We start from the raw sequence: 25471 nt of genomic DNA, 5'->3' as shown, positions 1-25471 counted from the left end.
TCTCGAAGCTAAACTCAGGGTGATTCAAGCTAAACTTAGGGTATGATTCCAGTGAGGCAGCACACAGGACAATCAAAAAGAAAAGCAAGGAAAAGATACCAAAAAACCCAGATAAATTATTTTGTCACATCAACAGATGCAATCTTTGGTAGCTTTTAACAGACTTCCTGCTTCCTAATGTTAAATTACATTTAAATCAATTTAACATTATGAAAGAAAAAACACACCATAAAGATCAATGTTCATCTTGTTCTCTTAATGCACATTTCACATATTGTCAGACTGACATCAATGACTGACACCTCAAATACACAAATAAAGCTGCATGCACAGGACCAACAGCAGCAATACTAGTTTGTTTTCCTGTACACGTTTTCCTGTCCACTGACGTATTCTGCTGCCCTGGCAGGCTCCTCAGTAATCTCTCCATATGCTGAACTAACACAGTTCTCTGACAGCAGCACGATGTCTCTCTCAGTGCTCCTCACAGCCATGCAATTTTAAATAACTACGTCTCTGTGTGTCTGCTAAGTCACCATTTCTACCTCTCCACCTTGAATCTGAGTATCCTATCAGAGAGTACTCAATCAGCCAGGGTCTGGTATGATATCCCAAATAAATTACATGTATTATAACAGGTGTTACAGCAGTCCATTTCCAGGTCTACTTTTTACTTGCCTTGACCTTTACTTTTTAATTCCCTGCAACAGGTGTATCCTCTGCTAGACAAAATCCTCTGCAGCTACATTATTTATAAAAATTGATCTACTTTTTTTAGAAAATATTCATGATTTTCAGCTTGAAAAGAGAAACTGTACATCCAGCTCCTCAAACATATTCAATCACAAGTGAATCAAAATTGTTCTTTTCTGTTAAATCCAGATATTCATGCATAATGAACGTAGACAAATGGTCTTAACTGGTACACGTTGCAATGGACTCTGGTATGAGTTTTCACATGACGGATGACTATTTACACAAATAATGGATGTATAAAGACATTGAGAATCTTATATGAGTCTGGTTCCCAGTGAAATCAGAATTACAAACAGGTACTACATACGTTTCCAGCAACTCATCTCTGTCCTGTACAAAGTGGATACAGATAACAAAACCTCAGCATCTGCTGGGATTTAACTAACAAAGTCAATCAGTTACAAAATATTTTCTTAGAATTAACTAACAGATAACATTTTAATGCAACTCTCCTGCTAGGTAACACAGAAAAAAAGGCTTTTGAAAAGTCTGTTGCCTGTGAAATAACATAGTCAAATGGCTGACAAGAAAACAATTGAGATATTTACCTTTCCGTCTTATTAATGAGACTTGATATCTGGGCTGCTGCGGCATTTATAAGAGCAGAGACATGAGAACACCTTGACTGTATCTTACTTACAAGATATTCTCTGTAAGAAAATCTTTTATTCAGATGATATTTCTTACAAGCTTGCAAAAAATCCATTAGCTCTTCAATGTCACCCTACAGGAAAAAACATGAACAAATGTGAACATTTGATTAGATGTAATGTTAATTCTGGCTAACACCTATGAACATTAGACCAGATTTCATTAGCAGGACAAAGCTGAAAAATGCTTACAAGTGTAAAACAGTAAGTATGTATCAACTCTAATGACCACATCAAATGATCTTGGTTATTTTAACAAAACAAAATAAATAATGTGGTGAGCTTTTGGCCTGATTACCTCAATACTGTGTGTATTTTCCTGAATAGTTAGTGCACGTCCTGAGTGCCCTGAGTTAACAGGTCATTTGCTCAGGTATTCACAATTACATACACATGCAACCCTACCAGCATAAGCAGAACTGTTCTTTACGATGTACTGTATGATTACATAAGCAAAGGGTAATATTTTCAAAGGTGTCTAAATTGACTTCAAAGCCAATTTTAAAGCCAGCTCTTCCATGTATGTTGAGTACAGCATAGGGAAAGCCAAGCCCACTGCCCACAGGCTGGCTTAGAAGCTCCTCCTTCCAACAGTGGGGAACAGGAAGGGTTTAGATACCTACAGACAGGCCTGGCAGAGACCAGAGTTATGCACATGATGTTCTGTAGCATAAATAGCCAAGACAAGGTCTGATAGTTACATGACCCATGTCTGAGCAGCCAAAACATAGTCAAAACCTTTTTCACTTGCTCTACCTCTTTGACCTGGCTGCTTAACTATCTTCTGCACAACTGCTTGCTGCATCTCCCACTGACAGTGGCCAGTGTATAGCTTCTGTATATGAGGTTGTTCATCAGTTTTTAGGAGAGAGCCTTACATGTTCTGACATCTGCTTTCCAGATGTTGCTTTTTAGCCTCCACCTGCAGGTCCACAACAATCATACTCTTCCTCAAGAAGCAGCCAGAACAACAGTTCCCAGAACTTTTGCAATCTAGAGCACTAACTTTCAACACAAATGGAGGTAAAAACAAACAGACAAACAAAACCCCGTGAGGAAACAATTTAAGCTATTCTACTGCGAGAGGTTTAAAACTGTAACTGAAAGCAAAACTGAAATCCTGAATATACTCTTCATCACCATCCCTGGATCACATAACTTAGAGAAACTCAATCCCTCTAAGTACAAAATCATAGTACTTCAGACACAACACAATTTCAAAAATCAACATATTTGGAATGGGGGGCTCAATACATCTTCTGAAGTACAGAAGAGCACTTGATGCCTAGGGAGTTTTGAACATGTGCATATACCTCAATATTGTCTCGGGGTGACTTTATGATGTGTATCCCATATCGCTGCCCCATGTCCAGAAATTAATTTTGTGCCTTTCTGTGCCTTTAAACTGAGCCTGAGAGGGGGAAGGGAAACCTGAGCAAAACTTCTTCAAAGCAGTTTGCAGCTTGTTCAAGGTCACACAGAGATACAGACTTTTTTTCAGCTGCAGCAGCAGAGCGAGAGTGGGGAAGGCAGCTGGCTTGCTTTCGGCCAATTTTTCAGCTCCTTTTTCTTTCTCTGGAGAGAGAGGGAGAGTTGAACTTTTGTTTTTCCTGGGACTTTGTTTTTTCTTTTTTTTTCCCTCTGCTGGACGGTTTCAACATCAGAATACATTGGGAGGAATTTCCACCAAGGCCTTGGCCCTGGAGGTGGGTCCACCACCCCATCCCAGCTCCAAGGAGGGGGTTGAGAGATATCTATGGAAGGACTCTGAAATTTTCCCAGGTTTCCCTCAGCAGAGCAAGAGGTTTTATTATTTAGCATCATTATCCTTTTCCTATGTATTTGTTAAATAAATAGTTTTTATCTCCTTCACTTTCCTTCGAGGAAAATTTATTTTTTCCTGAACCTGGTGGGGGAGGGATGGCTGTAACCTGCCTTCTCTCAGAGGATATATATCTGAATTTGGCCAAACCAGTACAAAAATACAGTTGTGTAGATGTCTAGATGTGCTAATAAAGGCATTATAATTTTTAAAATGCTTTCTAAGAAAGTTAGTTATGAAAGTGATAACATTTATCCTGAAACATTTCTCAGAAGTTACTGCAGGTTTTTATTTTGTCTTTAGGTTAGGAATGGAGATATCATCCTATTACCTGTATTTTAGAGTAACCTTCCACTAATGTTTTAGCTGCTTCCAACTTCAGTTCTCCCTTTAAAGTGGCATTTGTTATCTGTGTAAAAAAGATAGTATGGAGTTCCTTTCTTTGGGTAACAGCCAGCTCTCTATAAGCCTTTGCAAAATATTCCTCCTGCTTTACAAAAAGGAATCTCTTCAGGCAGTCCTGCTCCAGTCTGTGAAGTCTATCCAGAAGACTTCTGTATTCTACAGCAGGCTGCAAAGAAGGAAATAAATACAACAGAAGTGATTTTCAGAATTCAACATACTTTAAAGTACCAGTGCTACTAGCTCATATATATTTTACAAATACTTTAGTTACTGTCATTTCAGGTTTAAATGAAGGCTAATATTGAATCAGTGTACACTTCCCATAGTTTTCACCTGTCTGGATGGCAGGGTTGTACAGCTGCCAGTCTCTCATACAGATACTACTTCCAAAGCATAATGAAGTCCTTTTAGAATTCACAAGACTTATATAAGATAAATTATATAAATGAGCATGAAATTCAACACAAAGACTATATGTGAAATTAATTTTTTAGGTTTCATCAATCCTGAAATCCTATTAAAATTAAACAGACTCATAAGGCATACCAATGAAATAATAATAATTATATTTTTAAAAACAATATAAATTAAATATAAATATAAAAAAACCTCCTCCACTCTACTAAAAATCTCGGAAAGTTTTTTATTATTGGTGACCTACTTTAACTATCAGTTTCTACAAATTAATCCAAGAGCATCATTTTAGATTTACATTTACAACCATGGCGTAGAATTAAATGGCAATTACTTTAAAAGCTTCTTTGCCAGAAATATTTTCTCTTAGTTCTCTAGTAAGACTTACATATTCATAGTTTTAATCTCAGATGGCAAAAAGTCATTATAGAATCAAAACATACATGTCCCACAGAGCAAAGAATGCTTCTTATGCTAGCAGAGCTACCTAACAGTCACTATGCCAGTCTTGCTCTAAATTTCATACCAATTATCTTGAGAAGAACTGCCCTCTGCACGTCACTTCTCATTCCCAAGAGACACACTGCAGGCAGCAAATAATTAATCAAAAAGGCAAGGAATATAAATTCTACGTTTTGGCTGAGAAGGGGAGTAGGTTATTGCTCCAGCTGTGTTCCACTGCCATCTCTTGGGTGTCAGTACACCTGCTGCCCAGGAGCACAGGTGTGAGCCAAACCTCATGCTCCAGAATGTCCTTCTGGACCACATGCTGTGGCAAGTACAAACGCAGGTCCTTCTAGAGACAGAAAAGTGAACAGGAAGTTGATAGGATATGGAAAATGGACCAGGACAAGTACTGGACTGACCTTAATTGTTTACTTGACTCCTAGCATTCAGGATTTTCAGTACAAATCAGACTGAACCAACACCAATGCCTTTCTTACAAAGCAAAGCCACTTTGCATTTAGTGTGAGATCACACACTGAGTTTCAGTCAGGTCCCTCTCTCTGCAAAGGCAGGACATCTCAGTGAGGTATAGGCTCCTTCTGTATCCAACAGAAAGAAAAACTCTTCTGCAGAGTGCAGTTCACCTCATCCTTAAGAAGGCATTCACAAATGTTTCTTCCTTCCCATCGCTTACGTTTGTAGCACCTCTAGTTCAGGATATGCATATCCTACAGGTATGGAAAGCTACACAGAGTCACAATTTAAAATTCACCTGGAAACATCAAAGAAATTCTACTTGCCCACTAGCCTTGTGCCTGATTTTCACTACACAACAGCCTGATAAAACAAAGTTCTTCCTGAGAGCCTCAGCATACTGGAGTACCTTTGATGGGTCACACTCAGGAAAAAAAACTTCTTGTGTCAAAAGTTTAATCATGAATTTTCATAAAAGACCTTAACAATTATGGGTATGCAATATGCAAATACCACTTGTGGTCCAGAAGCAAAGCCCCACTAGTAAGTAATAAACTGCACTATTTGTTCCCACCAAGTCACCCTCTTAACAGACAAACATGAAACATCAACTTGGGCATTTCGGCATTTTAAGCTTACAGAGATGAAATATTCAAAACTTACCAGAATCCTTCCAAACCATAGGAAGTTGTTAAAAACAGTAATAAAGAAAAAGGGTGGGGGGAAATCAGTTTTATTGTAAACATTCAATACACTTGAAAAAAGACATGGAAGACTGGAACATAACTTTGTACATGGGATATTGGCCTGGTGACCCAGGCTCTATTTCCAGCTAGTAACTACCTATGAAATCCTGGGCAATGAAACTTATCCATTCAGAGATCTCTGAATGAAAATGATACACATAAATTTTCAGTTTTCCCTCTGAACTTGTACGGAATCATGCTCAGACTTCAGTTATTTATTTATTATCCAGAAGCTATTTCCAACAGAAGTCCACTCCTCGCTCTGTCTAAAATATGATTGTTCTTTGGTTGTCCTTATATTGTAATTTTCTTAAAAAAAAGAACATAAATATTGGAAGCTTTTTACCTAGACTGTAAGGTTTATGATGCAGGGAGTTTGTTCTGCTCTGAATGTGCAAAATACTTCACACAGAGGCTGAAATCTCAGAAAGTGCTGCAGTAAAATACAGGAAATAAAAACACACCACTTTGCAACAGTGTAAGTGATTGTAAAGAAAAACAGGGTAATGACAACGCTTTGTTTTCAGCTGTCACAGATTCCCTTGAGAAAAATTTGTTTTCTGGTGATGTTAAACCCAATTTCTTAATAACAACTACCTTAATTATGACATCTGAACTTTTGAACATATTTAATTGTAGATCTTCATCTTTACTCTTCTAACAGGGTAACTAAGCTGCTCTAGTCATAGAGAAACCATCTCCATAAAACTACATACGATGCAAAACATCCTGATTTAAAACCAGACCTACCTTTTCATTAATTTTCCTCATTAGTTCCTCAGCCTCTCCATTTGCAGCTCTTGCTTTTTGGCATTGAGCCTCCATTGTCTTCCTAGTTTCCAGATGACATTCAGCTGTTAAAGCCACCATCTTCCTTTCGTACTCCTCTTGAATCTCTTTCTCCATTGCAAGAAACCGCTTTTTGAAAACAGAACTTATCTTCTTCTCCACATGAGGAAAGAGGCTGTGATTTAAGGCCATGTTCTTCAGCATCACAGCAATCACTTCTTTACAGATCTGTGTTCGACAGGCCTCCAGATCAGCATCTGCCCGTGTCAGGCTGGCAACCTCCAGACTGTACAAAGGTAATCAGGACTGTTAGAAATCGCAGATTATGGGAAATTTCTACCAGAATATAAGAACCTTGTATCTAGAGCATTCAGTCTCTAGATTGTATCCAGATTCACTCAATACTGGGTAATGAAGTGACAGTCAGAGAACTGCCAGAATATCACAGCATATGAGTTTATAAATCATGATAGTAATCATTCATTAAACAGCAGGGTAAGTCAACTTCTACTACAGCAAGTTTAATGAAGTATGTCCATATTTCCATTTCAGACAGAAGAAGAAAAATCTTTTCTTTACTAATACTCAAAACATTCCCTTAGATATAAGCCAACAGAAATGTCTGACAGCCCCCTTCTCCCCCCATCCCCCCCCCCCCAAAAAAAAGCTTCACTATCTCTGTTGGGATTTGATCTCTGCACCTGATGGCAGATCAAATGGGCACCTGAATAGACTATAAATTTTACTGACTTTGTAAAATAGTTCTAAACTCACTGACCCATCTAGATTGATACATCGCTGTTTCATATTCTTGGCTGGTGTACTCCCTTCTCTAAAGGGAAGAGGGGACAGTTTCAACTATGTGCTGATACAAATGAAATAAAACAGCGCGTATCTGTCACTCATGAACATTAACAGAGTTCTAGAAAAGAGATTAAAACCAGACGGAAATACAAGAGCTTTTAGAAAATGCAATATATGTCATGTTGTGTATAAATACATTCCCATTTATGTTTAGAGTTAAATTGGAATTATAATTATTCTAATTTAATATACAATGTAACTACTCTAAATTCTACACCTGAATTCAATTTAACGCTGGAAAATTAGGTGGGTTTTGCTCCTGCATGTCAAATTACATGAATACACAACACTGTATTCTTCTGTGTGTTGACCATGCATACATGAATTTCTTTGTGACCTACAAAACATACTTTCAGCAGCTTAAACACATTCAAATTTTTGCTTAGGCTAAATTATTGATCTAATTTTTCCACAGAAAAATCTTAGAATAAATTTCAATTCCATAGCAAAGATCTTGGTAAGACTTGCAAGAGAGTAGAATGATACTGCATTCAGAATCATATAAATGAATGCATGCAAATGCTGTTTTTGTCAAACTTTCTTTTCCTTACATAAGCAAGTAAAGTTTAACTAAAAGTAAACCACTGACATATCATCACTTCTCCCCTGATAACACAAGATATGTATTCTCCCCATCTAGAAATTGATGGGATGGAATTGTTTTCTTACAATGACTCAAATATTGGAAGTTTTTGGGAGACCACCTTTAAAATGTAATCATCTACCACAGACTGATTTTCTGTTGCGTTCTCTCAAAACCACAGAAACACACAGATGATGGCCATCCTCATCTTGGTGATCTGCTGCAGGGCTGGCTGGTTGGTTGCAGCTACTAAACCTCCTCCATTTTACCCCCTCTTCCTCATATACAGGAACATAAATTCCTGCATTGAAGTACCATGTGCCTGAAACATTCCTCACAGAAATATGAAGATTCCTGTACTCTAATATTTGCTCTAATATCCCCAAGACAACACAACCATCCAGCTTCTCTGTCCTGTCTACAGATGGACACTGCGGCTGGAAGTACACAGCTGTCTTGGGTAACATTCACCTACACCCACGGTGAAGTGCCCCAGGGCACTGATCTACTCCCTCTCCTTTGGGAGAGTCCTTCTTGCTCCAAGACAGAGGGCAGGTGATGGCAGGATCAAGGTAACAGGATGCTGAAGCGACACAGCAGATACAGATGTGTGTTTTCTCATTTTGTTTATAGTCCTACAACTTTTGCTGACACACCCAGCTATTACCAACTCGTTTGTGACAACTTGAAAAAAAGAAGTGTTTGAACTTAAACAAAAACAAGGATTCAGAGAATGGGAGCTTTATGCTATAACGTTTCTCTAATTACTGTGAAGTAGTGGTAGGAAGCTTCCCTTCATAGATTCACCAATTCATTATTAGCCTGTAAAATCCAAGCCACAAGATTTATTTTTCTGTTTTACTTTAAGTTCATCAGTTCTGATTTAATTGAAGCATATCTGTCTTTTGTGAGAAACATCCCAGTTTTCAAGCATCCCCTAACAAAGAACTAAGCATTTTAATAAATTCTTCCACTAGATAATTTCTCTAAAAAATGATAACCTCATCCTCAGCTTGAATTTTATTTGTTACAACTTCCAACTCTCATTGTTTGCCGGAATGACAAGTTCCTTAGTTATTATTTTTCTGTTCTTCAAGCATGCAGTTATAGATGATCGCCCCAGCACCTACTAACACTTCCTTACTGAGATGTGAAAGACTGAACTCCTCATCTCTCTCCCTGGAAAGTGACACTTCACAGCTCTACCACATTGATACATAGTTCATAACACATAATTTATTCCTTATCACAAATTCAGGGTTTTTTTAAAGCATGCTTCAAAAAAAAATCACTCTTCTTCAACAGTGATCCCAAGAATGAAAACCAAAATAAAACACCTTCAGAACATTTCCTATTATCTTTCCCTCAGTCTTCCCACGTCACTTCTTCCTATTTACTGCAAGTCATTATAGACTCAACCTGATTTCATTTAGAGCAAGACTTCCATGCTCTTTTTCACCCTCAAGGAGAACTACAGTACCCCAGTAACTCTGCATGATGCAAAATGCAGGAGGAGCAATAATAATAATCACCTGATGCTGGTGTGTCAGTAAGTGAATCATGAGGCTCATAAGATCTCAGGTGTATTCAACCTGCAACTCATACTTTTCATTTCCCTGACAGCACATTACTGAGGAAGGCAATGAAAGAGAAGTCTATGAACTGTTCCAACAAACCATGGATAACAGCATAGAGAAAAGTACAGCACAGAAAGAAGAGTTACAAGCCACGGCTCTCCCACATCACATCTTCGAAGACAGCAGCCACACCATGATGTCTTGGCAGTGGCAGCTGAAGAAAGGTTGTGTCTGTAAAAACTTGAAAGCTCCCTTCCATGTGATGTGCTCTACTTCTGCTTCATGATCTTCACACAGCAGCCAGCAGAAGTGAGACAAGCTCATCACACACATCAGAAACCTTGCTTCAAGCTCTTTACTCAAAACAGAGAGGTTGAGAGCACCCCGAGCATGCTGCATCAAACAGTCAGTAAAACACAGGAATCCTGTACATATAATAAACCAAACGCTTTCATTTGGTTTCATTCAAGTCCATCAGAAAAACAATGTTTACAATCAACCAGATTAAATGTTTCAGGACACATACGGAAAAAAAATAATAGCTTGACACTCTGTGTCTCCTCAAGCCAAGGTACATTTAATAATTTGCTTTAGATGCTCTGCACTCTGCTTGTTACAGCAATTGATGTTTAAAAGGTCTTGCCCCACTCCGTGAGCATATTCAGCATCACAGAAACATGAAAGCTGATGAAGCACAGGTAGCTGATGGCAACCTATTGATGAAAAAGATGAAAGCTTTTGTTGGACAAAGCATGCTGAGAAGGGATGAGGACAGTACAGAAGGCAGGTGGCACAAAAGGGTGGGGGAAGGAAAGGTGAACAGACACACAGAAAATGAAACTTCAAACAGCAAGTGTATAGCTTTCTCACTCACTTGAAGAGAAAAGAGGATTTTAAAATCTGTCAGAGAGATCTGGAAGGGGAAAATCCCAGATGCCAAACACAGAGAGGCAGAGAGAGTGCCTGAGCAACTGATGTCCTCCACAGACCTAATGAAAGAATACAGGACAGCAGCTGGGGTCAGGAAAGCAACTACAGTTCATTTAAAAAAAACCAAACCAAAACACAACACACTACAAAAAAAGGAAACCTCTCATTAACTACCAAGTAATTGTGTCTCTAAGTCTTATTATTCAACTTACAGGCCCACAGAGAGAATTTTTGAACAGGAGAACTAATAGCTGCTGAATTTAACAGTCCTAAAAATAACTAATGGCTTTCAAACACATTTTTAAAACTAATTCTGAGTTTATAAAGATAAGAAACTACTGTGACACAACTTTCTGAAGTCTAAAAGGGAGAGAAGCATTAAGCAAATTTCCCTTCAGTGACATTTTCCCATCAAAACACAAAAGCCTGTCATTCTCAGAAGGCTCATCTCTCATCTGCCAAAGAAAGACAATTAGTAGGACACATGTTAAAAAAGTATCCAGAGGAGACTGGAGCTCCATCATAGCTGTTTCTGTAAAAGTAATGCTTCAAATACACAACACTCCTGAAAAGCATGTAATTAAGTAATTTAGAGCCATTTGTGGACACTTTTGTTCCCACTTCAGCAGTGACTCAGAGGCCCAAGGCACAGCAGCTGCACCAACTCCTGATGGAGAGGGGAATGCAAAGAGGGAAGGACAGACAGACAAACACCCCAGCTCAGTGGCACCCACTATTACAGCCAGAGCAGCACACGTCCTGTACCCACAGGCACAGTGATGATGGGACAAGCTGCAGTGAGAAAGGAAACGGGCGGACAAAATCCAGCATTATGGTTTGTGTTGCCTTATCACACTTCAGAGTCTGGAGTGAAGATGGAGAAAGAGTCAGACCAGAAGAATCACAAAGAAACCAGTTCCTGCAGTGCTGCCTTTAGTCACAGTAAGAAAAGAAAGCCAATTCGAGTATAATGAGCATTAGAGATCTTTGAAAGCTGCTGATGTGGTTTATTTCACAAATCACCCATTTATTGAGAGGTTAGAAATACATTATCAGTAAGTGTGTTGTTTCTTCTGGTTTTTTGTCTGTTTAGTTTGTTGTTGTGTTTTGTTGGTGTTTTTTTAAAGTACCATGTCAATGTGGACCCTCTATGCAGCCCTATACCTTCCTCCCTTCAACATCTCCCTCCTTTTTTCCTTCCTTTGCATTCCATGCTCTCCTGCTGGGTCCAGTCTCAACAGAGACTAAACACTTCAGGGCAGGGATTTACACAGCTGCAGCACAACAAAGCACAAACCTTTGCAGGAGATTCAAACAGTACTAGACTGGAAGCAGAGGCAATGGCATGAGGTCTGAACACGCACCAACAGTTACTGACTGCCCAAGCCCAAATTCTTCAGTCCTCTTGTGCCAGAGTGGGGTGTGTTGCCTTTCCCTGGTCCCTGCCCACTACCAGGCTGTGTTAGCACAGGTCTGAAATGCTCTGTGATACACCAGCAGCTGTAGTGGCCTGCAGCCAGCTCTGAACTGGGGAAGTTCATCCATCAGTCCTGTGACACTTACACAGCCAAGCGTGAACTCAGCACAGCTCATGCAGGAGCCCACAGAGAATACAAGACATCACATCAGTAAATGAAATTGCTAAGAAAGGTACATGAGGATTATCTAAGGATGCTTTCACACGGATGAGTCACAGGTTAAGTTTAGCTTTCCAGAAGTCAGAATGCTGGCAAAACCAAAAACAGGATTCCTGATATACAGCCAAGAAATAATAATTAAATTAAAAACTGAAAAAGATAGATTGAGCTGAGAGAGCAGAAGCTCTTCAGATTCAAAGATTCATGAAAACCTGCTAGAAAGTCTAAGCACTAGACCTGTTTCACCTGTCAAATTCTTTTAACTCTCCACAGCAATATAAAGAGTAAAGGTATTTCAATACTTACAATTATCTGTTTAGAAAACATTTTAAAAATCCAGCATTTAAGAGACTGAGAACCTCTGCATTGCTTGCACAAAATAAGAAATATGACAAATCAGCGATCTTCAGAAAATCGATTTTAAAACTACATCTACCTACAATACTGCTGTTGCAACAGGGTTCAGAAAATGGTTATTTCACTCTTTCGCTCAGAAAAGTGACCGTGCAAAAAGAGTGTATGAAAGACTCCAATTCTGCTTCTGGTGAAGTTACCACACATTTCACCACCGATTTCAAAAGCACCAACTTCAGCCTGGATACTAACAAAATCATAAATATTATTGCTACATGCATTATGCATTAATGCCTGAGGAGCTTCCAACTCTGCTATGATCTGCTCCAATTCTTCTGATCTATCCAGGCAGAGAGAGCATTCAGATGACAGAAATGGTAGGAGATATCAATCTTCTTTCAAAATTATATGGAATAAAGTATCAAGAACAGCACAACTCTCAAAAGGAGACTCTCTTCTAGATGAGATAAATTGTTCCATGTAGACAGCAGAAATGACCCTTATAATTCTAAACACTTCAGGGTCAGCCAACATCAAAGAAAAGTGACATTTTTAAGATGAAAAAAGATACGTATTCATTAATTTCAAATTACTTGTTTTCTTCAGCTCCTTACTCTTACAGGCTCCTATCATATACTAAGCATTTGAACTCTGATGAAAAAAAAGTATAGTTTACACACTTGTCAAGCTTCTAGCAGCATTCATAACACAGAACTACAAATACAGGGTTTGAAGTTCATACCATGAGCATTCACTGCATCTTACAACAATGTGATTATTATTTACAGTTATATTCCTGCATTGTACACATTTCACAAAAAGAGAGTACAGAATAGGCTGTCCCTTCAAAAATTCCAAAATTTTAATGACACTCTTTCCAAGTTATGAAAACCAGAAATTTAGCTCCTCATATTTTATTTTGTACTAACAATGTAACTATTTCTCACCATTTTCCGTGTAGGAATATTCTAGTCTATGTGCTATGACAACATGATCATTTATACCCCATCCCTGGTAGTGTTCAAAGCCAGGCTGGATAAGGCCTTAAGCAACCTGGTCTGGTGGGAGATGTCCCTGCTTACGGCAGGGAGGGTTGGGACTAGAGGATCTCTATGGTCCCTTCCAACCCCTTAACATTCTATGATTCTATGATTCTTACTTTCCATTTGAATTCAGGGTTTAAAAAAAAGAACTTTTGCTCCACAGCAAATCCAACTGACATGTACTGCAAGAAATTTACATTTAGAAAGAAAAAGTGAATTTCTAAAATTGTGGTAAATTGTTTTCATTTTCCTGTCAAGGCTTTTTGGAGACAGTTTGTTCCTGTTCTCTAGTACATTGGCCTCAGTGTCCTCTACCACAGGAAAAAAATCAGCTGCAATGTACACATATTACTTAACTCATTTACCAAAATAATTGGCAGTATGTAGTGTGTATCAGCAAGCAGGCTCAAATTCAGCTAGAGCTTTGACAAACTCAAGGAAGCATAGCTGTACAAAATGAAGATTAAAACGAAAAGGTGTAGTAGTGAAAAGCCATTTAAAGAAATTAAGTTCCCTTTAACAGATCTTTATCTTTTGAGACTATGAGTATGGTCAAGTTCCATCACATTGGACACAAACCCAAATTGCTCAGCTCTCTTCATATTCTCCTCTAGACATATGGAAAAAGAGACCCACAACATTTTGGAACATGATCTTCTAGTGTGCATGTCAAATATTCAAATCATACAGCTTCCCCTCGTTAGTATTCATTGCCCAGAATCCAATATTCAGTAATATACACAGCAAGGAACCTACTGAGAATAAAAGTCAAGCTATTTTGCTGCATAATTCACATCAAGTATATGACTTACTAAGAAAAAATTCACAAAATGAGTAACCAAGAAGCTTCCTTATGAAACATTATAAATATGTTTTGTTCTCTAGCCAATCCTCCTGACACTGCAAACTGTCTACACTCCAAAGCTGACCCTGTCCATAAATATTGAACACATGCTCCTGATGTATCTCCTAAATGATTTGGCACTGTCACTTCTCAAAACACAACACAGATTTATGTTGCAAAGAAGAAAAAACATGTGGCTCTTACTTTTCACAGTTATTTTTCTCATTTGTATCTGAAAGACCAGAATGATTCCAACCATGACAGTGGAATGAAAAGGATGTTATCAATTATGCTGGCAAGCTTGTATGTGTGTCATGTAGACAAAAATGAAACATACTTGCACCAAAACATGCAGAAGGAATTACGAAGCTAGCATACAAGCAAGATGATGTTGTTTGGCTGAACATACCTATCACCCTTTCAATCATCAGGAATCACTGTAACTCTGAATACCTTTGTGGTCTATCTACTATCCTAATCCTGGAAAAAGGGAAAGACATCTTAGAAGGTGGAGCAGGTTAGTGAGTGTTGACTCATGGGCATCTACTTTACTCACTGCAACGCTCTATCTCTTTAGAGGTAAAGAAAATAGAAACTGAGGAAAGAAAAGGAAGCAAGAGACATGTGCACTAACTTCCTGAAAACATTTAAAAACTTTAGCCCTTGGACACATATTCAAACTAAGACACAAATCCTGTTTTATAGGTTTAGAAATAAACCTGTTATAAAAATAAACCTTTCCAAAGGTTTGCAAGAATATTTGCCTTTCTAATCCGTAATGTATCTGAAAATAGTGCAGCAATTTTTTTCAACCTAGCTAGATACTAACTATCCCTGAAATAAATTAATACTAAAGCGAGTTTAAAAAAATGTTTGATCCTGTTCTTAATATTCACAAAATGATTTTCAGGATAAGTCTTCTCAAAGCCTGAGTTGCTATACAGTTATAAAATCAAGAACCAATGTGCAATTTACAGAGGTAAGTTCCCAATTATCAGGGAAAGGCAGAAAATAATAACGCTGTTAGTTACCCTTTAAGAAAGAAAATTCAACCCTGTAACTTTCCAGCTTCCAGAGATTTTATAGTTGCATAACACTGCCTTTAATTTCACTTACCAGGAGGTAATGGTAAGACTGCATAAACAACATCTGCTCATCCTCACATCAGACCTTTTTATAAAATTCGGCTGAAGAACAGATGACCTTTAACAGCGGCATGTTTCTGTCAAAAAGCCTTTCAACAGTATCAGGAGTGTTTCTGTGCTCTACCAAGCAGTCCCACCAATCACAGGTACATGGTATCTTTCTGGCAGCACTACAGACTGTCACACCTTAGACTGATCCAAGTGTTTTCAAGATACACTGCTGAACAGTAATGCAGGCACTCAGCAGGGGCTCTCTTTTCTAGGACAAAAGCCATGCTTTTGACAGCTTAATGTGTTAAGCAATAGTAGAATACTGTGTTTCAGTATTTTCTTGCACATCAAGAAGTTTCCCTTCACCTAGTGAACCACAGAAAGACAAAGCAAGGTGTTTATTTGGATTGGAAAACTTGCATGTCTAAGGCCTAGCTGGAGTTGTGACTTCTAGGTGAATCAATATGAAATATGATGGCTTTCTGTTCCCATAGATGATTGTTTAAAACAGGTCAAAAACCTAAGGTAGTGCAGTAACATGTGTAAACAGACACTATTAAAAAAACAATGAAGAGCAGATACTCAAAACATATTCAAAGATTTGGCTGATGGTAAAAATAATAAATGTGATGCAGTGAATTCTTACTCTTCTAAAGCCTGAAGCATGTTCCCAGGTTCTTCAAAGGACAGAATATCAATGATTTGGTCATTCAAAATTATATCTTCACTAAACAGATCCCCTGAATTAAACTGAGAATGCTCCAGTTTGTGATTTTGGTTGTGTTCAGGCTGTATCTCCTTAAAAAAAAAAGAAAGAAGAAGTAGAAAACTTTAGATTATTAAAAAAATGTATAATGAGTGTCTGATCTGCAGTTTAACTTTGGGTGAGAAGATTTCTATTTATCATCAAACTCTAGAGCTGGAAAGAGTATAAAGAGGTTGTGCAATTCAGATATGTATCTGAAATCAAATATATTACTTTTATTTCAGACTGATCTTTTTTAGTATATAACTGATCTGGAATACAGATGAAGAAATGGAGAACACAGAACACTTGTGAAAGTCATCTAGGAAGTTATCTTCCACTTCAAACTTCCTAGGTAATTTTTAATAAAAATTTCTGTGGTTTACAAATTACATATGGCAAAACTACAGGATTATGAGGTGAACAACATGGAAAAACTAATCCTGTGCATGCTGGAAGTGACTCAGTTCACAGAGACTTTGAGACTGAGGGCTAATAATATTGTGCAAAAATCCCACTCTAAATATTTGATGCTAGACCAAGATGGACCTTTTTTACTACTTCATTATCACAGTTACTTTTGTAAAAAGATATAAGTCACGTCCTTTTCATTTCAAGAGATTAATTCTTCAGACCTAAAATAAATAAAAGTTATTGGTGGTGTAATTTTTACCCACAGAAAGGCTGCCAAGTGGTTTGTGAGCTACTCCAGTCAGTCCAGGGAGATGAGAGATCCAGCTCCCTTTGGGCAGACAAGGGATTCAAACCTCTCAGCACAACTCTCCTAGGACTGGTCCAATCAATGTAATATTCTGACTAAGATCTCTAGATCCCTCCCAATGAAGTTGTTCTGCTTTACATAAATACAAAAATAATTAATAGAAGGAAAGGCTGGAATTGCACCAACCTGATTAATATTTATCAGCTTCTGTATTTTCTTTCTCTGGTCCAGTATGTACTGGAAAGTATTTCTACTTTCCTCAAACTGGCACAGAACAATGAAAATGCTCATCCCCAATCGCATCTGTTTTGCTTAATCACTGAAGATATTAATGTACATTGAATAAACTAAGACCAAAATTCAAATCCTTATTCCTGGTAATCAGAAAAAAAATTTCACCCAAGGTAAGTTGTCTACTCCCCTGGAAATTGCTTATAACCCAGAGACATCCTGCTTCTAATTCTGAGGGACAGAGGGGAGGAAGAGAAGAATATGGAAAGCAACTAACAGGTAAAGGGTAATCTCCCTCTGATCTAGAGCCAACATCTAGGTACTGACAGCAGTTGTTTTGATCAGGGTATCATTCTTACACTCACCTCTAAACCTGATTGCACTAAAGATTAGAGGCTGTAGAGGTTACATTACCTGCGAGCCAAATCCATCACTTGGTGGCTTTTTATTCATCTTCAAAAACTCTTCACACAATCTTAGTTAGCAAGTTATATCATCACATATAATCAGTGAAAAAAATTAAATAACTTACCCTCACAGACAGTACAACTCACCTGGTTTTTACTACAGAAACTCCATTTTAATATTTGGGTTTGGTAAATGATGAAAAAAACAGCACATGTCAACACAAGGGAAACGAAAAAAGCAATGAAGAACCCTGAAGCACTGATGCCATGGCTGTATAAAATCTGAAATTAAAAGATCATTTAATTAAAATGATATTTTAAATATATATAAAGATCAGATCATAACTGTACTTCAAAGATTGTGACTAAGCAAACAGTAAATTATTTTTAAATGGCTTCACATGACTTCAGGATTTCTCAGCATTGTTATTACTACATCTTGATGAATATTTTCAAACAAGTGTGTATTTTCAATACGTTCCCAAGTCAGCACAGTTTGCTATGTTCACCTAGTCCAAATTCCTGTGTAATTCCAAGAAACAGAACTCCACAGACTGAATTTTTTTGCAGTGACTTTTGGATGTCCTGTTCTTAACAGCTTATTTTCCAAAGATGCCAGACTCTTCTAAGAAGTCTCATTGAAATTGATGGCATTTGATGCTCATAGGCTCTGGAAAGTCAGTCAGATGTTGGCTACTTTAATCAATGGCCATTTCTTGATTCAATGAAACTGAGTAAACACCATAGGGAAAAAGTATCAATATGATTTCAGAATAAACATGCAACTGACCCAATCACAAAGCCACTCAATCTGCATGCAACCTTGCAGGTCACGCATTAGCCTGAATCAGAAAAGAGTGGCACAAACCAGATATGAACCAGTGGAACCACGAGCCACGTAAGACCTTTGTAGGCCTTTCACTTTAGCTCTTAACTTAATCTTTAAATTGAATTGCATTAAAAATTAATTTTTACTTCATGCTCTATGTAGAAAAAGTTAATTCAGTGTTTGTTTAGTTCTATGAGATCTTTCAATGAAAAACATTGCACAGCTATTAGTATAATGTTTCACCACAAACTAATCACTCTCCTGGAGCTAGGAACTGTAAATAATTAACATGCTGCTTGCAAGCTAGCTTTGGTCTTCTCTTGGAGCAGAAATATGACAGCATTCCATGGAGTCAATGGTAATTCTGCACAGGAAGCAATACTCAAACATGGCCCAAAATCTGAAAATAGTTTATTGCAACTGAACAGTGGAATTTTATCCTTTACTGCCTAGTTTTGCTCTCTCTGATATGTTTTTGTACATTGATAATCTGTCACATCTCTAACTGAAAGGAACTGCATGATGTCAGACTTTGCTGTCTCACAGGTTCAGCTTCTCAATGGAAGCCATCCCAATAATGGGAAGAGGCATTACAGGCCCAAGTTTCTTTCAAGAACTGATGTGCTCCCACTGCTTTGCAGGATGCTGAGGGAAGCAAGCCTCGTCAAAATAAGATCAAAGGAATTATTATCACCTATCCCATGCCACATGTTTAGATGGGAGAACTTCCATTTTCACTAGTATCCAATTCAGCATCAAACTCTGCCAGCCAAGGGCAGAGGCACAAAGTACTCACAGGCCCTGAAATGCTGTGGGAAGACACCTGGCACAGACAGTCAGATAAGCAGCACCTACATTTTTTTCATAATCCACAAAAGTACCTTGTTCCAGGCAACTAAGCACCTTCTTCCAGTGGCACAGAAGAGAAATCCACAGGGTTTGTAAAACTTTAAAGAACAGCATGGTATCTAAGCGTGCAAGCAAACCTTGAGAAAGCTGATGGGACCAATGTAGCATGACACTGCCATGACTACATAATTAATTCTTTGCTTGTCATTCCCAAAGTCAACATTTACAACCCACTTAGTCACATATGTGCATTTGCTTTAACATACCCATGAACAGGCTTAAATAATTACTTTTAATAAATAAATCTGAGATGGAGAGCTGACAATACGGATGAAATACAATATATCACACCTTCTCCAGCTAATCCTATTTCCTTGCACAAACTGATTTCATTCCAAAACACCTTATGCTTGGCCACAGCCCAAAATCAAATATTACGCATGTGAAACATGATGTGTTAAATAATTTCTAAGCTTTATTTTTCAAAAATTTACAATATTTTCCACACATCTTTACCACAGGTTTTAATTACAAAACCTGTTCATTTACTGAGTTCAAATGCAGCTAATTTTACCTACCTACAGAATAGTTCACAAGAACTTTCTGAGGTCTAACTATCAAGTTCAAACTGGAAAAAATAATAAACACACTAAAAAGGTTTTATGTATAATAACAGATTGCAGGAATTTTCATGGTGGGTTGAGACAATTGTAGCTTACAGTCTCAGCTTAAGACTTCAGCAACTGCTGCAGATCAATTCATACCAAACTTTACAGAAAACCATTCATGAAGCTATTTTTCTAACCCAGTCAGTTACTGAATGGTTTACACCTCTAAGAGTTCTCAAAAAATAAGATTTATGGCAAGTCCATTTGTAATTCTTAGCTATACAAACACCCAATCCTTTTAAATATTACTAGATATTTATCCAGGGACAATGAGTTCTCTAGCTTATGTATAGTTTTACTTCACATCATGTTTAATTATGGCTTACATTTTAACAGAATGGGCACTTGATCTTCAATTATGAGAAAGTCACATCTGGACATGTATCTATTACAATAATGAAAGCTGAGAAGGCAGAGATCCCCAGCAGAAGAGAATACTGGAAAAAGAGGCTCCCATGCCCTACCTCCAAACAGATTACTTATTCTGAAGGCAGAGAGAAACTCATGGGATAGGTCCATGGAAAGAATGAGTGGTTTAGTGCTCAGGACCTATTCAGGCAAGCCTTATCCACATGCACAGCCATGGCAAGAATGTTCTTTGGAACAAACTGTTTGCTTCTGCCTGAACACAAATAATCCCAGTACTTTTGCCAACCAAGCCACAGCTTCTTCAAAAACGACCCCCTGCAAGAGCAGCCTGTCAAGTTAATGAGAGGCTGGGGGAGAAAAACAAGTTTGGTGAAGAGATTAGTCTAGCAATGAAACAGATGGATGAAGTAGAGTTTTTTAATAAAATAAGTTATCTAGAAGAATAACACTGCTGCAATCAATGTAATTTTGAAGGTTTATTTGGCCTGTTAGAAACCACTTTTCAGAATTACTTCAGAAGCCAAGAACAGAAAGTCATATTGGAAGAAGGATTAGTAAAAAATTAAAGGAAGCATAAACTATGCCACTCTTTCTGCAGTTTTATTTCTCAGGCTTGAGTATCAGCATCATACAGAAACCTTTCCTCAACGGGTGGAGGATAACTTTACCCTTTTGGAAAAGCAAAAAGCTTTCTCATGGTGGTTAGGCACAGCAGCCAGTGAGCATACTCCTCCATCACAGTTTCTCGTGCCTAGACGATTCCTCAAATGAAAGAACATGACAAGGAGTATAATGGCATTTTTAGATTCTCCATACTAAATATTGCTGGTTTAAGACAAAAAAGACCCCTTATCTCAAATCCTGATTTCTTCTTCTTAAAATCTGTGTATGATTACTAGCAAACAGCTGAGTGATGAGACACAAGTACACAAGTACATCCTTAGCTCCTAGGACTTACTTTTGATTGTCCAGAAGTATAAGCAGGAGAGTCAATGTAATACCAAATCATAGAATTTACCTTGGTCTTTTCTTCTTCTGTTATGGTGAATGATGCTGTCAATGATACGAGATGTGTTTTATTCTGAGAGAGATACAAAAAATTACCTGTATTAAAAAAAAAAAAGCAGAATCCACTGGCAAACAGCCTAGAGTCTCTAGAAAAGCTTCTCCTTAGAAGATAAGCTATACTTCTCATTAAGCTTAAAGCTGAAATAAAACTGATAGGAAAATGCAGTGTACTTAGGCCTAGTAACACTTAAAGACATGGAAGCAGCTGCTCTGTGGGATACACTCCCCATATCTCAATGCACACAGTATTACATTTTTCTATGCCTATAAAATCTGATTGAGAATGCACAGAACAGAAGCCACAGTCAGTACATATACCTCTACTTTTACCATGCCCTATTTTTTGAGTTTTCCTCTCTACCACTCTAGTACCACTCCCATACACATGGAACATTTTTTCCTCCAAAACCAAGGAGCAAGGCAATTGAAATGAAAATACATCTTCAGATTATAATTACAAGTAATTACGAAAACCACAGAAAAAACATCAAGCCATATTTAAGAATTGAAAAATTTTACTTTGGCAGAAACCACTTGGTTTCTGTCTCCTACCCAAAGCCAGGCTAATTCCAGCATTAGACCAGTTGTTTCAGAGCCTGGTGCAACAGAGTTCTCAAAAATCAGCAAGGATAGAGATTTCTCAGCTTCTCTGAAAATTTCAGACCTTGAAAACTCATACTAAAAGTTTCTTATTTCTTATGAGCAATGAGCATTCCTTTCCTGCAACTTGTTTTTCAGTTAAAAGAAATTATTTTATTATAAAAATATGGCAAAACTTTCAATCTCTCACAGACTTCAGGAATACATATTAAGTATGTGGGACACTTATTTCCAGGATGGACTGATGAACTGAAGAGAAATATGAAAAGTAGAAAGAAAGGCTTCAAGAAAACACACAAAAATACTTTACTTAAGGAGGTCTATGACTTCTTAAGCTATGAAGAATAATTCATGTATTTATAAATTCATGGTAAACAATCAGCCTAAGAGTTTCATTTCATTACATGATGGCCTCATTGTTTAGACACACAAGAACCACCCTGGAGACTGGTTTTTTTTACAAAAATTGTGAAGAGCAGAATAAAATTGTGAACAGAATACCTGTGAAGAACTCCTGAAAGTTAGCTTCGCAGGCAGTGTCAAGACCCTGCCATGCCACGTCCCTTCTGCATCAAGAAGTGCAGAGTAGTTGATTGCAAAGTGTTCTCCACCTATTAAAACAGGGATATGGATAGATTTGCTCTGTTCCAGGAAAATTCTCAAAGATCCCTAGGGAAGGCTTGGGACAGCACTGGAGCTTTTCCTTTCTGATATAGCAGATGCCATATATCCAGAGCAGACAGTTCATGGCCACTTGAGCTCAGCAACATCCTTCATATCTGCTGCCTCTAAGAACTCAAGCAAATTTGGCCCAGGATCTGGAAACTGCATTAAATGATGCCCCAACCTACTCAAAAGCATTATTTTTTGATACCAAAACTCTACATGAGCTATGTAATTTTTTTTTTTTTTTGGTAAAATGAGCTGTTTACATTTTAACCACTAACTTGTTGATTCTCCTCCTGTTGAAACCAGAGAAATCTGACAGATTTCAGGTAAATTTTGATTCACAGCACAGTGAAGTAATGAAAAATTATTATGGCCAACACTGAGCATGACAGTACATAGGACAGTGCAGATACAGCCTTTCTGTCCAGCCCTAGTGGCAAGGTATGGGCTGACTTCAGGATTAACATAGTAATGACCAAAACCTCAAACTGCACAGGAATCTGTTCCGCTGGATTTTCTACCACTTCAGTATTTTTCCCACTGACTTGTCTGGAAAAGCTAGCTTCAACTCCAGATTCAGTAATTATAAATAAATTATGTAGCAGCCCCAACCTAACTTACCAGATCAGCTATGCAAGCTATTTTTCTATTATTTCTCAGAGATAATTGTTTCTAGGAAATCTCTGTGGAAAGCTAGAAATTCCTTGACAGTTTCAAAAAGACCAGTCCTGCAATCAGTATCACTGCTCACACTACTGTTATTAGAAATGGAGTTTGGCTATCCAACTGCAATCCGACAGCAGCCCCCAGTCTACTTATTTCCCTTTCTATTTGGAAATCTTTCACCATAAAACTATCACAATCATAGATAGTTTGATCATGAACAGGTATCAGTGAACACTTCTGAAGCTCCTGGAGAAACATCATGACTCACAAAAGCAAGCTGCTAATTTTCAACATGCTTGTGATTAGGAAAAAGGAGATGAAGAAATCAAGAAAGATAAAATTTAATGCGTGTGCACTGGTTCAACTGCTACCAATTAGCAAAGGAACAAGCTGATTTCAAGACTGGAACAGGTTCATCCCTCTATTACTTGCTTTCACTTTATAATTTGTTCAGTTTGGAGGGAACACATATTGAGAAGAGCTGCCTTATTTCTGATGAATCGTTTTCCCTGTTTGCATGGCCTTTTGCAATTCCAATGCATCTTAATACCTCAGCAAGCTGAGCTGCCACACTTGGCTAAAGAAGGCTCAAAATATGATTAAAATGCCTTTTGCAGAAGTTATAAAAAATATCCAAAAGGAAAAAATACTATTGTGAAAGACTCTCTTTCATTTTTGATGTCAGCAACTTTTACAAAGTACAGGAGGCTCAGTCTGTGCCTGGGAGACTGGAAGCTGTTCAAAGGTGGGAGTCAAAACAGTTACCAGTGAGCTGACAGAATTGGAAACTGCAGCCCAAAACCTTTCCTGGAGTTTTCCACCTGTATTAACTGATAATGAAATAATTTACACCACAATAAATAAACAAACGAATAAATAAATACTGTGATTTTAACAGATGCACTTTGACATGTGTTATCAAGGGTACTTTACTCCAGATTTTGTTACCTTGCAAGGATTTTTTCCTGTAAATCTGTATGCCATCTGTGGTCTTATTCCCACTGGTTTCTTGAACATGTAGACCAGTGATGTTGTCCAGGAGGATAAGATCTGTGATATTTGTTGAGAGCAATGTGTTGGTGTTATTAACCACAAGTGTGATGTATGCAGTTTGAGGGTCATGTTCAACATCCACCTGAAAATAGAAATATTAGTACTAATGGTTCAAGACGGCTGTATGTGCATCTTAACAGTAAAATTCATAGCCTTGATTACAAATAAAACTTCATTATCTGTGTAAACTTATTTTCCGAAGGTATTCTGAGTTACCTGCAAATGAAACTACACTCAGTTTGATCTCACACTCCCAGTGAGATTTTAATCTTTGGTATGTCAAGCTATTGCTTGGAGACAGTGGCAGAAAGCCAAAAGGTGGAAACCCAGCTCATACAGGACCAGAAGTGTAATCAAAAATCTGAATATCCCTGTGATACTGCATACAACAAAAAACTGGATCATAACTTTATAACCAGAGTCTGGAAAATTCTTAAATTTGAACTTTAGCACCACAAAGATGTTTCTTTTGCAAGCTGCCTCACTGCAAATTCATTCTCTCCATGTAGTTTTGGTCTCTATTTCCCTTTTTTTCATAGCGACCACATTCTCTGCCAGGACACCAGCTGTCTCAACTTGCCCTTCTCATGTGAGGGCAGATGGAGCCACCAGTGAACTTGGGAGCTCATGGCTCTGCTTCCAATTAGTGGTGAAGGTCATACGCTAATCACCAATCTCTAGCCACATGCCCTCATGTGATTTTATTAATTTATTCCATTGAACCCTTAAGTCTTATTGAGCAATTATACCCTCTAAATGAAATTACTTTGAGGACAGAATTGCTTACTAACCTCTCACCTTCCAAACAGCCTTCCTCTGTAACTCGTATTAAACCAGAACTGTCTAAATCGTTATAAGATCTATAATAATATGGTGATCTATGGTATATTCATGATGATTTATGAGGTTTCAAATAATGACACTAAATTAATAGTCCTTTAACTGACAGAATTATGATTCAGGCCAAACCTTTCTCTTTTTAGATCTTCCTTTTTAGGAAATGTCTACACTGTATCTGAACACCAGCAAATATAAAATAATAAAGCAGTCCTCACAAAAAATGAGTTCTAAAAATACGAATTGTGATAAGACTTCAGAAATCACACCAGAGTTCATGGTAGCCAC

The 25471-nt window shown here is 37.8% G+C and overlaps 1 protein-coding gene across 8 annotated transcripts in view; it reads right to left on the bottom strand.

Annotated features, from left to right (window-relative positions):
* EVC2 (EvC ciliary complex subunit 2) overlaps positions 1-25471 on the bottom strand; it is a 70384-nt gene that overhangs the window by 28405 nt on the left and 16508 nt on the right. For 6 of the 8 annotated variants that reach the window (XM_048303265.1, XM_048303268.1, XM_048303267.1 and 3 more), the window contains exons 5-12: positions 24242-24428; positions 22460-22569; positions 21249-21371; positions 17723-17857; positions 16118-16269; positions 6465-6789; positions 3560-3799; positions 1305-1480 (exon numbers count right to left, since the gene is read on the bottom strand). In XM_048303265.1, the coding sequence (XP_048159222.1) occupies positions 1305-1480; positions 3560-3799; positions 6465-6789; positions 16118-16269; positions 17723-17857; positions 21249-21371; positions 22460-22569; positions 24242-24428 (1448 nt within the window). The remainder of the gene's footprint in view (positions 1-1304; positions 1481-3559; positions 3800-6464; positions 6790-16117; positions 16270-17722; positions 17858-21248; positions 21372-22459; positions 22570-24241; positions 24429-25471) is intronic. The other 2 variants (XM_048303269.1, XM_048303270.1) reach the window with 1 other exon arrangement.

This window comes from Corvus hawaiiensis, chromosome 5 (genome assembly GCF_020740725.1).
Source record: "Corvus hawaiiensis isolate bCorHaw1 chromosome 5, bCorHaw1.pri.cur, whole genome shotgun sequence".
NCBI classification, from domain to species: Eukaryota; Metazoa; Chordata; class Aves; order Passeriformes; family Corvidae; genus Corvus; species Corvus hawaiiensis.
This window is presented reverse-complemented; position numbering and strand designations above follow the sequence as displayed.